At 41.5% G+C, this 20,416-nt stretch overlaps 1 protein-coding gene across 1 annotated transcript in view; it reads left to right on the top strand.

Moving 5' to 3' along the window:
• The first annotated feature begins 14,673 nt into the window (after positions 1-14,673).
• Positions 14,674-20,416, top strand: part of csmd3b (CUB and Sushi multiple domains 3b) — a 1,150,768-nt gene continuing 1,145,025 nt past the window's right edge. The window contains 1 exon segment of the mRNA XM_039737543.1: positions 14,674-15,236. Coding sequence (XP_039593477.1) covers positions 15,059-15,236 — 178 coding nt within the window. The 5' untranslated portion in view covers positions 14,674-15,058.

Genomic DNA, 20,416 nt, shown 5'->3' with positions numbered 1-20,416 from the left:
ACTAAAGGTTAACTTTGAAATGTATGTCAGGAATATCTGTGTATTATTAAAAATACTGCGTGTTGCTCTTGGGAGTTGTTTGCGTTGTCTTGGGATAGAAGGAGCTCGCTGCGCAGATTAAATCGCCAATTCTGAACAAGGACACCACATGTTTAATTTATGATAGCTTACAGGACAAACAAGTTTCAGCACTTGTGGGTTGCTGATCACTGCAAAACAATTTGGATTCAACTTAAATGCATTATTTAATAGAAATTTGTATAATTAGACTCTTTCAAAAATCATGCAGCCAGCCTGGACTCCCTGCTTTCTAATTTCTCACTGCAGTGCTGGCACTTAGCTCAATTGTTGTCGACCCACCGATCCATTCTGTCCAGGTGAGGGTCACAAGTGAGATTCACTGACGTTTTTATTTCCCAGAGTGATATTCTAGCTGTGTCTTGGGGATTCTCCTCGTAACTCTGATAGGCTCGTGCAGTCCTTCGAATATCGGTCGTGAAGCTGCCTCAGGAGCAGTTAGGGGCGGTTTTGACTTCAAGGTCTTCCTTCGTTACTGTGGTGTCAACTACGTCACCTAATGGATTGACCAGCTCTGCTAAAACAAAGCAGACAAGTGATGGTAGTCTTCTTACAAACATTTATTAACTGTATTTTATCTATTAATAGCCGTGTCCCGCGGCTCCACCTGCGTAGCAGTGAAACAGGACAAACTGTAAAAATCTATGAGCAAACAGGTATCGCTAGCTTAGCTGAGGCAAGGTACTCTCGAAAATGCAGAAGTGCACCGACTCGATGGGAGGCTGGCGCGTGAGTGAGGAGGGCCCTGCCCGGCTCCCCACTCCTGACGTCATGCTTCACCCTCCCCTCGGCCCGCAGCCTCTGTCTCGGATTAGAGCAAATAAATGGGTGCCACAAGTGAAGTATGACACATAGCGCGATGAGAGACGATGCAAAATCAACCGGAATGTTCAAGCAAATTCTAGAAAAAAAACTCAATCCAAATCCGTGAAGTTGTTCTCTCGTTCGCTAGCTAAGCAGATGTAAGGTACACGCCCTGAGGCTGGCATGTGAGTGAGGGGGGCCCCGCCTCCCTCTCCCCTCGGCCAGCAGCCGCTGTCTCAGATTAGCCTGAATGAATCGCTCCTGCAAGCGAACTATGATTCTTAGCGCGATGAGAGAAGTTGCAAAATCAACCGGAATGTCGAAGGAAATTAGAGAAAAAAACCCCATCTAAATCCGTCAAGTAGTTCTCTAACTAAGCATAGGTAAGATTTGCCCCAAGACTGGCGCATGAGTGAGAAGGGCATTCCCCACCCCCAGCCTGCTGTGTCTCTCTTGGATTCGTGCAAATAAATCAGTACCACAAGTGAAGTATGATACTTAGCGCAGCGAGAGAAGACGCAAAATCAACTGGAATGTTCAAGCAAATTCTAGAAAAAAAAACTCAATCCAAATCCGTGAAGTAGTTCTCTCATTCTCTAGCTAAGCAGAGCTAAGGTTCACACCGAAGCTGGTGCGTGAGTGAGGAGGGCCCGCCCCCCGATGAGTCTCTCACGGATTCGCGCAAATAAATCGTTCCTGCAAGCAAACTATGATACTTAGCATGATGAGAGAAGCCGCAAAATCAACCAGAATGTTCAAGCAAATTATAGAAAAAGCCCGATCTAAATCCGTTAAGTGGATCTCTCATAAAAAGCGGACAGACAGACATTGGATTTTATATATATAGAGATGGAAAGTGGCTGCAGATAGGTCGACTGACAGCAAGAACAGGAGTATTTCAATTGATGCCATTTCACATCGCCTGAGTTCTATGCACCTGTCTGGGCTCCATTTTTAACTCCGTTGTGACCTATGCTCCGTCTCAGCTGCACAGCCTCACACCATTTTTCTGTTTCCACGCCACTCACTGCCTCTCTGCACAGCCATTTGGAAATGCCACGCAGCTCTTATTGTCATTCGGTGCTTGATAATCCACGTCTGCACTTGTGTAGTGGTGCTTCGTGTGGCTCGAAATTCAAAGGGTGACTGGAGAGATCGGTCATAAACAGTAACTACCACCTCATGTGTTATTTACCTCCACTTATCTTTAGTAAAATAATTGCTGAAACACTGACTGCAACATGCTAATAAAAAGCACACATTGAACAAATGAGAGCAGACCATTCATTCCATTTGTTTAGCTAACAGCTAAGCTGTCCCAATGTCTCATCCAGATTGAATTTAAAATTTGCCAAGGTTTCTACTTCAACTATAAGAAGTCTACTGAGGACGCACATCGCCCTGGGAAGCAGTCTCCCCTTGCCCATCCATTATAATGGCCTTTTAATAACTAACCAACCTGGTCGGTACGCCCATCCACCCATATCCTTCCATTAACAAGGCCTCCTGGCCAGTTAGGGAACCATCCATACCTGCCAGGATGCCAGCCGGCATATGTGGCCCATTACAGGCTATTGGTATCTCTGAATTGACCCTTCTACAGGCGTGTCGCAGTAGACGGCCATATTTTCCCAGGTAGTTTTTGTCTTGCTCCCCAGTGCTACCGGGGTAGGTTACAGTTACCCATAACCTTACAACTAGCGCGTTTCAGAATGTCATGTTATTCATCACGGGCTTTGCTTGCTGTTCATGCGTTGCTGCCCACTTCAGACGGATTCAGAATGGACGTCTCATTGGGAGTATTTTCATGTGCCCAGAATTTGCATAAGTAAACAGTCAATAAAAGCCGTTAATTACTCCAACTAACAATGGAAAGCTGGGTATCTCAGGAAGAAAAAAAAGAAAACGGTTCATTAGAGGCTGCATATTGTACAAGAATGTGAACGGGCATTTACTTGACGTTGAAACACTCGGGGTTTCCTGTGCCTGGAAAACAATGTGCCGCTAGTATGTGAAAACATTGTTTAAAGAATCACCCGCGTCACCTCAATGCAAAAGCGCATCAAGGCCGGACAGCATAATCAATGCTGCTTTGTCGTGGAGAGACAGAGGGGAGATAAAGCACATGAGGGTAAGGCATTCATCCGGGCTTCCATCCTGGCAATAATCGGATTCAAACTGGCGAATTCATGAATTCACTTTTGGAACGCACCTGTTCATAGCAGAATGAGAAAAAGAGCAACGAGAGGAGACGCCAGAGCTGCCTGTTTACTGTAAAGGTTAATGGCTGACTCGGATGATCTTAATGCTCACATAATTCTTCAAAAGGGGTTTCTTCCATTTTCTATATCCGCACTTTTCCTAGAGATCATCGTTCGCATTAGCAGCTCCTTGTTAATTACGTATGTAGGCATTCATCTGGTGAAAACTGTCAGCGATCCATAGCTGCTCCGTCTCTGCAGTATAAAGAACTAACAGGACAGATTTGATTAGCGGGCAAAGTCAAGACCTGCATAGACAGGAATGTTAAAATGCAATGGAATTTGAATTGCTTGACTATAAGTGCATCCGTACCTCGTCATAAATGAAGTCCCTCAGGTCACTTTTAAAGGTGGCTGCTTTTTTAACAGACAGGACAGTCATTTGGATAACATCGATATTTGTGAACAGGGAAAAAAAAAAAATAAATAAATTATGAATGGACGGCTTTAAGTGAGCGTGCCAGAAAGCCTCTTGGCAGAGATGGGTAGCCCGGCCTTGACAATGAGGAGATCCTGCCGAGGTGCTCCTGAAGTGGGGGAGGACGCAGGAAATGAATATGGATGAAGGGAGGGCTTGGCTGGGTTAAGTGAATGCGGTTCAATCAATTGATCGATGTGCTTTCTCTTGAACATTTCCTCCACGGATGGAGTAGTTGAACTCTCTGAACTCTCCCTGTGTGTGAGTAATCCATGCGACAGACTTGCTCCCCACCCACAGCTGGTACTTTCCCTGGTGACCAGCAAAGGCTTTGATACTCCATGGCTGGGCGGAGTTAAATGCTTCACTTGGGCAGGAATAGATGTTTAAGTGACTGCCGGCTGGGCAGAGTTAGATGTTTGAGTTGGGCAGGGCTAGATGTTTGAGTGACATCTGGCTGGGTGGAGTTAGATGTTTGAGTTGGGCAGGGCTAGATGTTTGAGTGACATCTGGCTGGGCGGAGTTAGATGTTTGAGCTGGGCAGGGCTAGATGTTTGAGTGACAGCTGGCTTGTTGCGGTTAAATGTTTGAGATGCCAAAGTGCTTCTGAAGGGGGAGGATACATGAAATGATGGACTACAGAAGGGTTTGACTGGGTTAAGTAAATGTGGTTCACTGGATTGATCAATGTGCTTTCTCCTTTTACAAGATACTTGAAAATAATTCTAACACAACATTATCAGACCTCCCTAATTCAATTTCAGGGTCCAGTGAAGTCAAAGCCTTTGCTGGACAGTCTTGTTCACAAGGCAGAAACCAACCATGGACAGTGGTGCCAGTCTGTGCCATGGCTTACTCACAGACACAGGACCAGTTCAGGGAGTCCAACTACTCCATCCATCCCACTTTTGGTATATGAGAAGAAAATATGAAAGGATCTGGAGAAACCAGACATAGATATGGAGAGGCTGTGCAGCGTTCACACAGACACTGACTAGGAGTAGGAGTTGAACCCATGATGCTGATGCAGCAGTACTAACCTCTGTGCCAACCATAATAATAAGCTGCATAATTTTATAAAAACCATACAATTCAATTTTGGGTTATGAGGTGACATGACCTATTCTAACGGCATTGAGAACAAGGCAAGAAATAGCCCTGGACAAAGCTTCGGACCCTCATTGTGTCCCTCACACACACAAATGTGAGTTAGGAAGTCAAGTAATCTTTCGGAAATGGGAGCAAAACTGAAATATCTAAAGAAACTCAATGCAGAAGTTCAGACAATGCACAGATGGTGAGAGGGCATGGAATTTGAGACCAGAATGCTGGATCTGGGAAGGCAGTATCACTAACCATTGTGACACCCCTTTGGTCGAAACAGCACGAGCTAATGTCTGATGCATGCTAATACCACTTGAGGTTTACAAAGCCTATCACAGGAGGCATTGGGCACAACACAAGAAACTGCTCTGCAAAAGGTGCTAGTCCACTGCAGTGCCCACCCACACTTGCCCTCTTTCACATAGATTTATAGGGCCATTACTGTCACATGCACAAAGGAATTTTCACTAGCATTTGCAAATCTACCTGCAACACATTGTCACTCTATGGTGTCGTGATTGCTGAGAGGAACTACCTGACCTCAACACTTCCTTACTTGGAAAATCCCAGAAAGTATTTGTTATAAATGCATACAACATAAATTACAGAAAGATTATGAGGACCATGAGGAGAAAGGTTATTAGTAATGCAAATGAATAGGCGGGGTGAGATACTTGAGTGATGACTCAAGTGAGCACGGACAGATAGTTTTATAGGGTCATCACTATCATATGTGAAGTGTGAACTGAAATTCTTTGCTAATCAACTTGCAACACATCACCACTCACTGAAGCTGTGATTAGTGAGTAGAAGTACCTGACCTCAAAATTTCTGTCTTCTTTAGGATGTATTTGTCATAAATGCACACAATATAAATGACTGGCAAATAATGAGGATTAGGATAAGAATACCACTGAGTAGTACTGAAGGTTGGGTGAGATGAGATATTCAAGAAACAGCTGTCTGGGCAGGGGTAGATGTTTGAGTTGGGCAGGACTGGACATTTGAGTGGCAGCTGGCTTGATGAGGTTAAATTCTTGTGGGCTGGACTATATAGTTGAGTGGCAGTTGGTGGGGTGGAGTTAAATGATTTGAGTTGGGTAGGACTAGACACTTGAGTGACAGCTGGCCTGATGAGGGTAAATGTTTGAGCTGGGCAGGACTAGATGGATTAGTAGCAGTTGATGGGGTGAGGTCAGATGTTTGAGTTAGGCAGAAGTAGATGCTTGATTGACAACTGGCTTGATGAGGTTAAATGCTTGTGGACAGGACTAGATAACAGTGCAGCTGGTGTGGTGTAGTTAGATCATTTGAGCTGGGTAGGACTAGATACTTGAGTGACAGCTGGCCTGATGAGGTCAGATGTTTGAGTTGGGCAGAACTAGATGCTTGATTGACAGCTGTCTTAATGAGATTAAATGCTTGTGAGCAGGACTAGATAATTGAGTGGCAGTTGGTGGGGCGGACTTAGATCATTTGAGTTGGGTAGTACTAGATTGTTGAGTGGCAGTTGGTGGGGTGAGGTCAGATGTTTGAGTTAGGCAGAAGTAGATGCTTGACTGACAGCTGGTTTAATGAAGTTAAATGCTTGTGGGGAGGACTAGATAGTTGAGTGGCAGTTGGCCTGATGAGGTTAAATGTTTGAGTTGGGCAGGACTAGATGGATTAGTAGCAGTTGGTGGGGTGAGGTCAGGTGTCTGAGTTAGGCAGAACCAGATGCTTGATTGACAACTGGCTTGATGAGGTTAAATTGTTGTGGACAGGACTAGATAATTGAATGCAGCTGGTGCGGTGGAGTTAGATGTTTGAGTTGGGCAGAACTAGATGCTTGATTGACAGCTGGCTTAATGAGATTAAATGCTTGGGTTGGACAGGACTAGATGGATGAGTGGCAGTTGGTGGGGTGAGATCACATGTTTCAGTTGGGCAGGACTAGATGCTTCCATGGCAGTTAGCTGTGCAAGGTTAGATCATTTGAGTTGGGCAGGACTAGATACTTGATTGACAGCTGGCTTGATGAGGTTAAATGCTTGTGGGCAGGACTAGATAATTAAGTGGCAGTTGGTGGGGTAGAGTTAGATCATTTGAGTTGGGTAGTACTAGATGGATGAGTGGCAGTTGGTGGGGTGCGGTCAGATGTTTGAGTCAGTCAGAACTAGATGCTTGACTGACAGCTGGCTTAATGAAGTTAAATGCTTGTGGGCAGGACTAGATAGTTGAGTGGCAGTTGGCAGGGTGAGGTCAGATATCTGAGCTGGATGGAGTTAGATCATTTCATTTGAGTTGGGCAGGACTGGATGCTTGAGTGGCAGCTAGCTGGGTGAGGTTAGATCATTTGCGTTATGCAGGGCTAGATACTTGATTGACAGCTGGCTTGATGAGGTTATATGCTTGTGGGCAGGACTAGATAATTGAGTGCAGTTTGTGGGGCGGAGTTAGATCATTTGAGTTGAGCTTGACTAGACGCTTGAGTGACAACTGGCTTGATGATAAATGTTTGAGTTAGGCAGGACGAGATGCTTGAGTGACAGCTGGCTTGATGAGGTTAAATGCTTGTGGGCTGGACTAGATGGTTGAGTGGCAGTTGGCCGGGTGAGGTCAGATCTCTGAGCTGGATGGGACCAGATGCTTGATTGGCAACTGGCTGGATGGAGTTAGTTAGGCTTACAGGGTTATTAATGTCTCTTGCACAGCGTGCAGTAAAATCCTTACATTCAGGTGCTAATCAACATGCAACACATCAGCACTCTCTGAAGCGCTGGTTAGTAAGTAGAACTACTTGACCTCAAATGTCCGTCTTCCTTACGTGAAAAATCTCAAAACACAGTTTACAACACTATCATTAGAAAACAAAACGTGTATTGGTTTATCAGAAACTGATTATAAAATAGCAGTAACAAAAGTACCTTTATTATAAGAGTATTTGATACCTACATAATTACGGATTTCTCCTGCCTTACGAGTACCCACAGAATTCCTCCTACGCCTTTCCTCAGTATCCCCACGTGTCAATACCTTTCTTCCTCTCTCGATCACGTTTCCATAAAGCTGGACGTCTTTTCTCTATTACAGAGGACACTGGCATCTGGTGTGTATTTAATAATGAAGCCAACTGAGGACCTACGCACATGGATGTCCTTCTTTTTCTCTCAGATCCAGTTTGCCGTCTTCTCTCTCTCTCTCTCTCTCAAGACAGTCACAGACACCTTGGTATGAAATGAGATTCATGATTTTTCAAATTAAGCTCTGACTCCTATATTCCTGAGAGTCAATTAAGTAGATACATAAGATGATCGGATATCAGTATTGATATATTTGGGTGGAAAAAAATGACACATTAAGCTTAGAGAATCATAATGAAAAGGCACAGATGGTAGTGGCCTGATAAAAATACTAAAATACAGTGCCAGTCAAAGCCCATTCCGGGCCCTAGGCAGAGTGGATGGATGTCACCCCTCGTGGTCACAATTATTAGACTTCGATGCCCTGTTTCCCCCTCAACATCTGGAGCACTTGCCCTTTCCATAGCACAAATTGCACCCCTTTGAGTATATACCTTGGACCATAAGGAGCATGCGCCCCTTGACATACAAAGCATGTGCGTCTTTTACTTTCATAAATGGCGCCCTGTAAGTAACAACGCCTACTCAGTACCTTCATAGTTCAATGAAATGTCCTCCCTGAGTTTCCTTTCATTTATTATCATCATAGTTTGACTACCTTGGGGTGGTGGAGGACCACCTTGGTGTCCAGAGCCCAGGGACGCAAGTACAGATGGCACCTCTTTGTGTACATTTTACTGCAACAATCAAAGTGGTGTCCACCCCTTGAAGTTTCATAAATGGAGTCCCACAGATGGCATCCTAGGCAAAAACCCATGTCACCCCGGCACTTAGCCCAATTGTTTTCGACCCACCAATACATTTTTTGTTTTGCACGACTTGTCCAGGTGAGGGTCACAAGTGACATTCACTGACGTTTCTATTTCCCAGAGGGATATTCTAGCTGTGTCTTGGGGATTCTCCTCGTAACTCTGATAGGCTCGTACAGCCCCTCGAATATCGGCCGTGAAGCTGCCTCAGGAGCAATTAGGGACAGTTTTGACTTCAAGGTCTTCCTTCGTTACTGTGGTGTCAACTACATGTCACCTAATGGATTGACCAGCTCTGCTAAAACAAAGCAGACAAGTGACGGTAGTCTTCTCACAAACATTTATTATTTGTATTTTATTTATTATGGAAACTGAGTGAGATTTTTGAGGATAGGTGGACTGACAGGAACAACAGAAAACAGAGAAGGTAACACCGGACAACACACGTTTTTGAAATGTTTTGCTTCCTGAAAAGAATTTGGTGATAGGCAGTTTCAAACTGAGCAGAAATGCAATTTTAGATTGACGGTATCAGGTAGGAATTTGGAGACAAGCACAATGAACTTTTATCGAGTTTAGTGTGTTTAATCTCTTAATGATGCTCACACATTGCACTACTTCAGCTCAGCTAAAATGTTCTTTTGCTGATTTTCATTTTTGTTCAACATCTGATGCTACTTGTTTACGTGTCTGGAAATAATTGGCCAGCACTGATGCATTACACTTGTCCTAATTCCACTTTTCCATCATTGAAATGTCACTTTTGGATCCTTTCATCATGTTCATACCCGACTGCACCAAGATTAGCAGGCAACAAGTCCAAGTGTGAAGGCGGAGGATTCATTTGTAGTGAGGCACTTCATACACTTCACGGTGTGGGGTACCTGAAGCACATTCTCAACCAGCTGGACGTATTCTGGTGTGTGGCCAACATTCTCATCAACGTCCTTGAATGCCTTAAAATGCAATGCCCTCCTCCGGCCCCCCTAGCAGAACTTTGAACCGCTTTGTCATCGATGATGATGTGTCTGATTTGTGGACCAACGAAGGGGCCTTCCTTATTATTGGCAACACTTATTTGTGGAAATATCCTCCGGGCACTCCGGTTTACTCCCACAGTCCAAAGACATGCAGATTAGGTGGATTGGCAATTCTAAATTGGCCCTAGTGGGTGCTTGGTGCGAGGTTGTGTGTGTGTGTCCTGCGGTGGGTTGGCACCCTGCCTGGGATTGGTTCCTGCCTTGTACCTTGTGTTGGCTGGGATTGGCTCCAGCAGACCCCCGTGACCCTGTGTTCAGATTCAGCGGGTTGGAAAATGGATGAATGGATAACAGATTTTATTTATATATTGTGCCTTTCCTATGCTATTTCTTCCTGAGACTCTTTAGCACAAATAAAACTATAGGATTTGGAATATCTGATACTGCATTGCTAGTAGACATGCCACTACTTTTAGATCACATGTCACATCAAGTGGCTTTATTGTCAAACCATTCATACATTGTATTGCAGTATACAGTGGCACAAAATAACAGGACCACCGTGGTGCAGCACATACATAAACAGGGGACAAGTACAAGACAAGTAACAAACTATACTATACTATACTATACTATACTATACTATACTATACTATACTATACTATACTATACTATACTATACTATACTATACTATATTATAGTATGCTATACGATACGATGCAATATGATACTATACTATACTATACTATATTATACTATGCTATATGATACGATGCAATGCGATACTATACTATACTATATTATACTATGCTATATAATACGATGCAATGCGATACTATACTATACTATACGATACGATGCAATGCGATACTATACTATATTATATTATACTATGCTATACGATATGATGCAATGCGATGCTATACTATACTATATGATACGATGCAATGCGCTACTATACTATACTATACATACAATTAAATTACTATATTATACTATGCTATACGATACAATGCAATGCGATACTATACTATACGATACGATGCAATGCGATACTATACTATATTATATTATACTATGCTATACGATATGATGCAATGCGATACTATACTATACTATACGATACAATGCGATGCTATACTATACTATACTATACTGTACGATACGATGCAATGCGATACTATACTATACTATATTATACTATGCTATACGATATGATGCAATGCGATGCTATACTATACTATATTATACTATACTGTACGATACGATGCAATGCGATACTATACTATACTATATTATACTATGCTATATGATACAATGCAATGCGATACTATACTATACTATATTATACTATGCTATACGATATGATGCAATGCGATACTATACTATACTATACTATATTATACTATGCTATATAATACGATGCAATGCGATACTATACTATACGATACGATGCAATGCGATACTATACTATATTATATTATACTATGCTATATGATACAATGCAATGCGATACTATACTATACTATACGATACGATGCTATACTATACTATACTATACTATACTATACGATATTATAATATACTTTACTATACTATACGATACGATGCAATGCGATACTATACTATACAATATTATACTATACTATACGATACGATGCTATGCAATACTATACTATACTATATTATACTATACTGGACGATACGATGCAATGCGATACTATACTATACTCTACGATGCGATGTGATGCGATACTATACTATACTCTACATACAATTAAATTACTATATTATACTATGCTATACGATACGATGCAATGCGATACTATACTATACTATATTATACTATGCTATACGATATGATGCAATGCGATGCTATACTATACTATATTATACTATACTGTACGATACGATGCAATGCGATACTATACTATACTATATTATACTATGCTATATGATACAATGCAGTGCGATACTATACTATACTATACGATATTATATTATACTATGATATACGATACGATGCAATGTGATACTGTACTATACTATACTATATTATACTATGCTATACAATACGATGTAATGCGATACTATACTATACTATACTATATTATATTATACTATGCTATACGATACGATGCGATGCAATACTATACTATACTATACTATACTATACTATACTATACTATACTATACTATACTATACATACAATTAAATTTTGTATAGCCCAAAATCACACAAGAAGTGCTGCAATGGCCTTTAAAAGGCCCTGCCTTTTGAGAGCCCCCCGGCCTTTACTCTCTAAGAAGACAATGAAGAACTCCTAAAAAGAAAAACCCTTGTAGGGAAAAAATGGAAGAAATTTCGGGAAAGGCAGTTCAAAAAGAGACTCCTTTCCAGGTAGGTTGGGCATGCAGTAGGTGTCAGAAAAGGGGAGTCAATACAATACAATACATACAATACACAGAACAGAACACAAGTAATCCTGTACTGTACTATACTATACTATACACAATGCAATACAATTTATTTTTATGGAGCCAAAAATCACACAAGAAGTGCTGCAATGGGCTTTAATAGGCCCTGCCTTTTGAGAGCCCCTATGGCCTTGAATCTCTAAAAAGACAAAGAAAATGGAAAAACCTCGGGAAAGGCAGTTCAAAGAGAGACCCCTTTCTAGGTAGGTTGGGCATGCAGTGGGTGTCAAAAGGAAGGGGGTCAATACAATACAATACAATACACAAAACAGAACACAACATAAGTAATCCTGTACTGTACTGTACTATACTATACTATACTACACTATACTATATGTGTCTGATGGGAAGTGGGCCTCCACTCTTAAGAATAGTGTTTTTTTATTGGCACTTTATAGGGTTGTGTGGTTCCTTGTAGAACCATTGGTTGGTAAAGAACCATTTTGTTTTAGAAGGGGGTTTTAACACATGAAGTCTGTTTCTTTGGGTTTTGAAAAGGCTCCTGCGATTTGGACAAAACAGAAATCTTGAAGGTATAGGAGGGATGTGACACAGCAAGAAAAGCTGAACTCTGCCTGAGTCACTGTATGGAACAAGAGTCCTTTTGAAATGAGGAGCCCCTTGGTGTTTCTCAGGTCGGTTATCATCAGTTCATGTCTGTTACGGAATCTGTAGCAGATTTAAATGAGGGTTATGGATTGAAATGAAAGATTGTTTCTAGAACCTTCACGTGAATAATTCATTTGGGAACCAAAAATGGGTACCCTGTGTCATTGCTCTGAAGAAGCACCTTAATTTTTAAGAATGCACCCATACAGGCCGTGGTGCCGCACACCCCTCGTAGGATTTTCCCTGAAGGTGAATGCACTTCTCTCACTGGTGTTGCAACCTCCAGATAATCACAGGAAAGTCACACCATGGTGCCACTTCATCGATGACAACATCTTATTTGTCAAAATGGTGACCACACAAGCGTTTTGTTTCTTCAGCTCACAAAAGGGAAATAAGTTAGAAGGTGCCATAAGGAGAGTGGGGCAACATTGAAGTTGAATTCTTGTTTCCATTGTCACGTGCGCCCAGTGTGGTGGAGCATTGTCGTGATAAAAGAGGACAATGAGGGATAACTTCATGGGATGCTTTTCAGCTTGAAAAGTTGCTGGGAATTACAAACAAGGCCTGGTCCATTGCAGAAAAAAGACATTTCATGGACCAGACGTCACTCCTTCATAGGCAGGCTCACTACCCATCAGGCAGCTCTCCTAAACAGATAAAAAAATAATAATAATTGATAAATGAATAGACAGTAATACATTAATTAATTAAGTACATAAATGCATAGATAAATAAATTGTAAGTAAATGATAGTAGTAGTAAATCAAATAAATAATTAAGCAAACAAACAAACAAATACATAAATAAATAGTAATACATTGAAATAAATAATAGCAACAACTAATAATAAAAAAACCAACATAAGTTCCAAATTTTCCAGTTGCAGTTGCTGTTCTGTATACGTATACTAATAATATCAGAGAAAAATCACAAAAATAGGTGATTGGCATAAAATGGTACCTGACAGGAATAATTTAAAGGTGATTTTTTTCTTTTCTAATCAGCGGACCAACATCCAGAAGATACCCCCAAAAGTGTTTAAGAAGCAAAATCTCCGTTGCCGCGTGCAATTTTTGATCACCACGTCGTCTTCTAAAACTGCACGACACACGAGCGCACCGTTAAGTAAAGCGCGTCATCATAGCCATAAAGACTTGGTGAAAGTGCGCCCGTGTCGCCGTCACGCCGCTCGTCCCCGAGAGTCCGCCGAGCGCCCCGCCGCTACATTTCATACAAAGTCGGCCTTCGGATATGGCTGATAGCTCCTGGTGCTCAAGCCTGTAGATGGCACAAGCGCTCTTCCAAAGCTTCCCATTAACCCGTGGAAAATAATTGCCGTCCTGAAGTTTGATTATTATAAGAATATTTTAAGCTGAGGATTTAATTATTGATTTTAACGAAACGAAAGAGAGAGAAAGAGAGAGAGAGAGAGAGAGAGAGAGAGAGAGAGAGAGAGAGAGGCATACAGCCGTTGTTTAAATGTTACTCACATTTTTGGAATATGAATTAGATTCGATTTTTCCAGAGTACTTATTTGCTAAGATTTTGCTTGTGAAAGGTCCGATACTTTCCATAACATAAATGAATGAATCAGCGTATCCTGCAGTGATATGTTGCATATGAATGTGTTTGGTCTTAACCGTGTGCGCGCATCTATCTATCTATCTATCTATCTATCTATCTATCTATCTATCTATCTATCTATCTATCTATCTATCTATCTATCTATCTATCTATCTATAGCAAGTGTATGAAAAAAAAAATCTACTTTTTATTGCATTAGCTTTTAAAAATGTAAGTTTCCGAAGCGTTGACCTAATAATAACAATTGGAAGATATTAGGTCCGTTCCTGCCTTTTATCTTGGCATAATTACTTACTCCGTGAGCGGAAATATCTGTCTAATGTATTATTTCTGGAGCGCTTGCATAGGCACTATTGATCTGTTGAAAGAAAAGAGTACTTGAATTTGAGAGAGACGGAGTGAGAGAGACACAGAGAGAGAGAGAGGGAGAGAGAGAAAGGGAGTGAGAGAGGGAGAGAGAGAGAGAGAGAGAGAGCGACAGCGCACCTCCTTGCCTCTGCATGCACGCCTTCTTTCCTCTAATAATTTATTTAATTATTGTAAATGCAAATGACTGATTGGGGCAGTTTGTTACACATCTTCGCGCGATTACAATGTTGAGCCGAATTTGTGGGGAAAAGAAGAGGGAAATAAATAGGGAATAAAAGAAAAAACTCGGCAGAAAACAGCCAAGACTTCATGCCCCCGTTGGCGAGATGGTTGAGTCCTCGTCAAGGTTGCTGTGGTATCCCAGAAACACCATTCACTCCGAGCTGTGACCGCGCACCAACTACAGCAGCAGCAGCAGCAGCCGCCTCAGCAGCAGCCTCAGCAGCAGCCACACTGCGCCTGGCCAAGGAATAGGAATTAACAAGCTTCATGTGAATATGAAAGCAATTCGGAGAAGGGAGTTGTATGCCAGGGAGCCGGCATTAGTAGAGATCTTTAAAAGAGGATGTATTAAATGCGATCGAGTGGACATCTTCCGCGCTAGAAAAATGGGGAATAAAACTGGAGTTATATTTTGGAACATCATCCTTTTATTGATGACCACATGTGTGCAAGGTAGGATTCCGATGCCACCGATGCTTTCTTGTTATTTCTTTTTTTCAAAACGCCGAGGGACGGGCTGACAGCCGTTATGGTATACACCGTTATCTGGATGTGCTGCAAAATGTTAATTGGAATCGGGGAAAACGCATGCCAGGCTTAGCATTGAATGCAGGCATTGAGCTTGAACTCAATAAATATTCTTGCAGTATGCCGAAACGGAAACGTGAGTTGCTTCATATGCCTAGTAACTACTGCTTAATTATGTGCAGTCTTCTTTATTTCTATTGGGGAAGATTCGGCCGTTGCTGTTGTTAGATCTGTGTGCACGGATCCTGGCTAATTATATTCTGTAAATGCTCGGCTACTGTAACATACCTCTGAAACATTCATTGTACAATTAAGCCCTCGATCGAAGCAGACAACCAAGTTAACGTATGGATGAAGCGTGGCTTTCCAGTTACATAGCGCTTGAGTTGGGCGAGTGCTGAGGGAAGGTACTGGGCTGCGATCTTTACGGCACCCTGTTTTTTTTTTGTTTTTTTTTTAATATTTTGCTATTTTTGGTCCGAATGTTGCAGAAGCAGAGAGTAACACACCCTTAACAATTTCACTTCGACTGTTGTAAAGTACCGCTTTCTGTCACTTGTTTGAGCGATTGTAGTTTCAAAATGAAAGAATTAGCCTTTAAAAATGTAAGAGCGTGGGAAGAGGATTTATGCTTCATATAGTGGGGTTCATCCATTTATCATTACGTATTATTTGGGATGATTCCTTCATCCAAAGCGACTTGCAACATTTAAGATACAATTGGCTCAATCACCCCCCGCACACACACACACACACACACACACTTTGAGCACAGGCAGTTAAAGTGACTTGCTTATCGTCACACGGTGTCAGCAGCGACATTTGAACCCACAGCCTCAAGGATGGAAGTGCAAAGTCTTAACCACTACGCCACACGATCTCCCTGGCCCTCCCTTTCATTTTTATATAGCGCCATTTTCTCTATTTTATATAGTACACTATAAAGATTTGTTATATAAAGTCCTTCATTTACATTTAACATTTCATATAGCGCCCTTTGTCTGTCTGCCATATAATAGTTTCGTATAGTGCACTTTAGTTGTGTCATCTTTATATAGTGCCCTTCACCCTTGTATATATAGCACTCTATATAGTGCCTTTCTACCTGTAATATTGATCCATAACTCTATCTATCTATAACATTTTTACTTAACACCATTTTATCTATTTTAAAATGTTACATTCCATCTATGTAAAACTTTATTATATAGCGTTCTTAATTTATATTAATAATGTATATAGCGTTCATTCTTTATCTGTGTATGGTAGTTTAATATACATACTTTATTTGTCATTTTATATAGCGCCCTTCGTCTATCTGCCTATCGTAATTTCATATAGAACACTTTAGCAATATATTATATTCACCCATCTATCTATCTATCTATCTATCTATCTATCTATCTATCTATCTATCTATCTATCTATCTATCTATCTATCTATCTATCTGTCATATAGTGCCTTTCACTCTATCTATCTATCTATCTATCTATGCCATTTTTATATAACGACATTTTTATACACTACATTTTATCTCTAAAAATTTTATTTAGTGCCCTTCATTTATCTTAGCACTTTATATAACGGACTTCATCTGTCTGTCTATAGTAGTTTCATACAGAGAAGTTTATATGTGTTGTTTTATATAGTGCCCTTTGCCCTTGTATCTATAACATTCCCTTCGATCTATAATATTTATACACAGCACACTCTATTTGTCATTCTATATATAGCGCCTTTCCTATCTATCTATATATGCCATTTTCTCTGTTTTCATATAATGAACTTCGTCTTTCTAAATGGTTTTATATGGCACCTTTCATGTTATTATTTATATGGTGTGTAATGCACTACATGCGTTCTATCTGCAATAGTTTCATAGATAATGTCATATTATTTCACAGATTATTATTTCATAGATTATTATCCTATCTATCTATCTATCTATCTATCTATCTATCTATCTATCTATCTATCTATCTATCTAATCCTACCAGTGACTCTATCTATCTATCTATCTATCTATCTATCTATCTATCTATCTATCTATCTATCTATCTATCTATCTATCAGCATTTTCTCTTAATTTTACATTTCATCCTCTGAAAAAATATATAATGCCCTTCATTTATAAATGTTACCAGCATTTCTCCTGAATATTTTTTTATAGCGCCCTTCATTTATCTTTAACATGTTGGTCGCACTGTCTTGTCTCTAATAGTTGCTTATGGAGCAGTTGATCTGTGTCATATCTTATGCCCTTTACCCGGGTATCGCTAACATCTCATATAGCGCCCTTTAATCTGTCATATTTATACACGGCACCGTCCATCTGTCTGTCTGTCCGCTTTTGTGATTTAAGAGTAACGCATTCCAGAATCCCGAGGAACACAGAGTAACAGAAAATACAAAACATGTCCGCCTCAGGTCCGAGCAGTGCTGCCCACGTTGCCCCAGTAAAGGGGGTGTCGTTGCTCCCCGGGCGCATTTCTAGCGGTGTGATTTGGCTAATTGTTGCACGAGGGGTCTCCACTGGGTACCGTGAACGACAGTGGGCAGCGGTAATTGTCATCCTTTAAATCCACGCTGTTTTCCTTTCGAGTCGACGAGGTTGAGATGTTGTTTGCCTACACGCTGTCCCGTCCTCTCTGAATCCCCTTTATATTGAATGGGGATTGCAGCTGTTTGTATTCTATAAAGGCGGCGCATTTGCATTCTAAACTAATGACAGCCCAGGATCCGTAAGGCTGAGGTTTTACTCCTATGCTATCTGCACACACACACACACACACACACACACACACACACACACACACACATATACACGCGTATCTCATACTGTATACCACGCAGTATTTACCACCTGCCCAGCATTTCAGCGCCACCCCACACCCGATTCATGTCAAGTAGACTTTTGCCGCTTCCCCTTTTTCAATGATTATGTCACGACAGTGTAGGTTGCTGCTTATTTAGAAAATAAAATGACTTTGCGGGAAGGGCTGGTTGCAGGTACTCCCATCATTAGCTCGCATTTCACCCAACCTGGCGTGTTTGTTCTTTACGTCTTCTGAGCATCCAAAAAAAAAAAACGGGCAAGGAGAATGACAGCCATGCCTCGCGCTGCCTCGGTGTGTTCTAATTGGTTCGGGGATCTGTGCTCTGATCGACGCAGTATGATATGAAATATTATGGAGTCCCGTTTTTTTAAAACCATAGATTGATTTAATAATTGTGACTGCGGTTAGCAGGGTAGAATTAGATTCAATGTGATGCGCGGGGGCAGCGCCGGAGAGAAGATGAGAAATAAACTGAAATGCGTGGACTTGTGCAGGGGGAACTACGGGGTGCCAGTTTGCCTTACACTTTTTTTTGCCTGGCACTGGGTATTGCAAATCGTCGATGTGTGTTCATCTTCATGAATACGGCTTAATTGCCAGCTGTATATGCTTTATGAGAAACGGTGGCGAGTGTTTGGTGTGTACGAATACATAAAGCTAATGAATTACACGGAGACGTGACTTGACTCTCTTCTCGTGGTCGTGGCAAATGCCAGCCTACTTGATGCCAATCGCCGGGAACAGTAGGCGCAACCCTGAGCATACTCGTTAAGAGCTGATGAAGTATATTAGGAAAACATTTATTTATTGTTAAATATTTTAAGGAAAGATTTTGTTTTGCTATGGCGAAATGCATTCCGAAAACGTTATTTTGCTAAAAATTAAAATGTAGAAAGAAAGTATTCTTATTTATTTAAAGTATTTGTTACTTGCCAGTGACAAAAAACATAAAGGCAAAGAACGACGCATTCATAACGGTAATGTGAATCTTTCCTTTCCTTTCTAGATAGCCCCCGTTAATCACGACACCTCTCCTGTAGGATTACTGTAACACCCTCCTAATTCGCCGCAATGCCGATTTAAACCCGAAAATGGCATTTCCATAAGGCGCCTAATAATTTCAACGATAAGAGACATAAAAAGGAGAAGCCACAGCGCAATTCACTTCGAGGCGAGTACTCCTGTACCCCTCCGCGCACTGAAGGTGCGCTCTCTCTGTTGGCCGACGGCGCCGAGCCGATGCGCTGATTAAGATGCGAGAAGCGTAACGCGGACACCGCGGTGGTGCTGGAGGATTGGGGGGGCAAACAAGTGACATCTAGGAAGAGGGACGTGCCAATCACGACACGACGCTGGCATTCCCAACTTCTCCCTAGCCCCACCCCCGTTACAAGGCCGGCCCTAATGCCCGGCGTGGTCCAAGTTTCTGTTATTTTCTTCTTGATCCGGTGGTCCTTTCCATTATCCAAATACCGAGAAAGGGCGTAGGAGGCCGTGAAGAAAGTCTTTTGCAGTCTAAAGCTTATTTTTTTTTTCTATTTTTTTTTTGCCCCTTACCGAGTGTTGTCGTGGCTGCACAGTTGAATGAGTGGGTGGGTGAGAATCGAGGCAACCTTGGCAGTCATTTTGAAGCGCAACTCATTTGTGTGCTTGCGGTGGTCCTGTGGAGACGTTCAGACCAGCAAGCAAGAAACATTCAGCCGTCCTTTAACTTTTTATAAACTTCTAGCAAGCAAATTTTTTCAGGTTAAAAAAACAAACAAAAAAAAAAACAAACATATCAGCAATATTCCACTTCCTTTAAAAAAATCAAGGTGCTTTCCCAAGCAGAGTGATGCCATAGGGGAACCAACCATCTTTGGTTTCCAAAGAAAGAACCTTAGATTTGCAGCAGGATCCACCAATAACCACAAGTATGTGATAACAGATTGGGCTCCCGATTTCATTAGGAATCTTGTTGCAAACAAAGGCATAACTCAGTTTGGGTTCTCTTGACCCTGCTGGGCACCCTTCTAGACATTAGAGATTTATGTTGTGCCCACATATTAGGAAGCTTTTCAAAACCCTAAGGACCATTTTGATGAGTCAATGACCCTTACAGTGCCAGTCAAGCAAGAGTTCTATGATGAACCACACAGCCTGTAAGGTGCCATGAAGGAACCAGGGTTGTGCTGTTTATACACTAACTGGCCCAAAGTATGCGGAGAGCCCTCCATGTGACTGGCTCCAGTTGTTTGATTGTCAAACCGAGTGCACTGCCATGTAAT

This window comes from Polypterus senegalus, chromosome 15, assembly GCF_016835505.1.
Source record: "Polypterus senegalus isolate Bchr_013 chromosome 15, ASM1683550v1, whole genome shotgun sequence".
Classification (NCBI taxonomy): domain Eukaryota; kingdom Metazoa; phylum Chordata; class Cladistia; order Polypteriformes; family Polypteridae; genus Polypterus; species Polypterus senegalus.
Note: the sequence above shows the minus strand (reverse complement) of the source record. Positions and strands in the feature narration are given on the sequence as shown.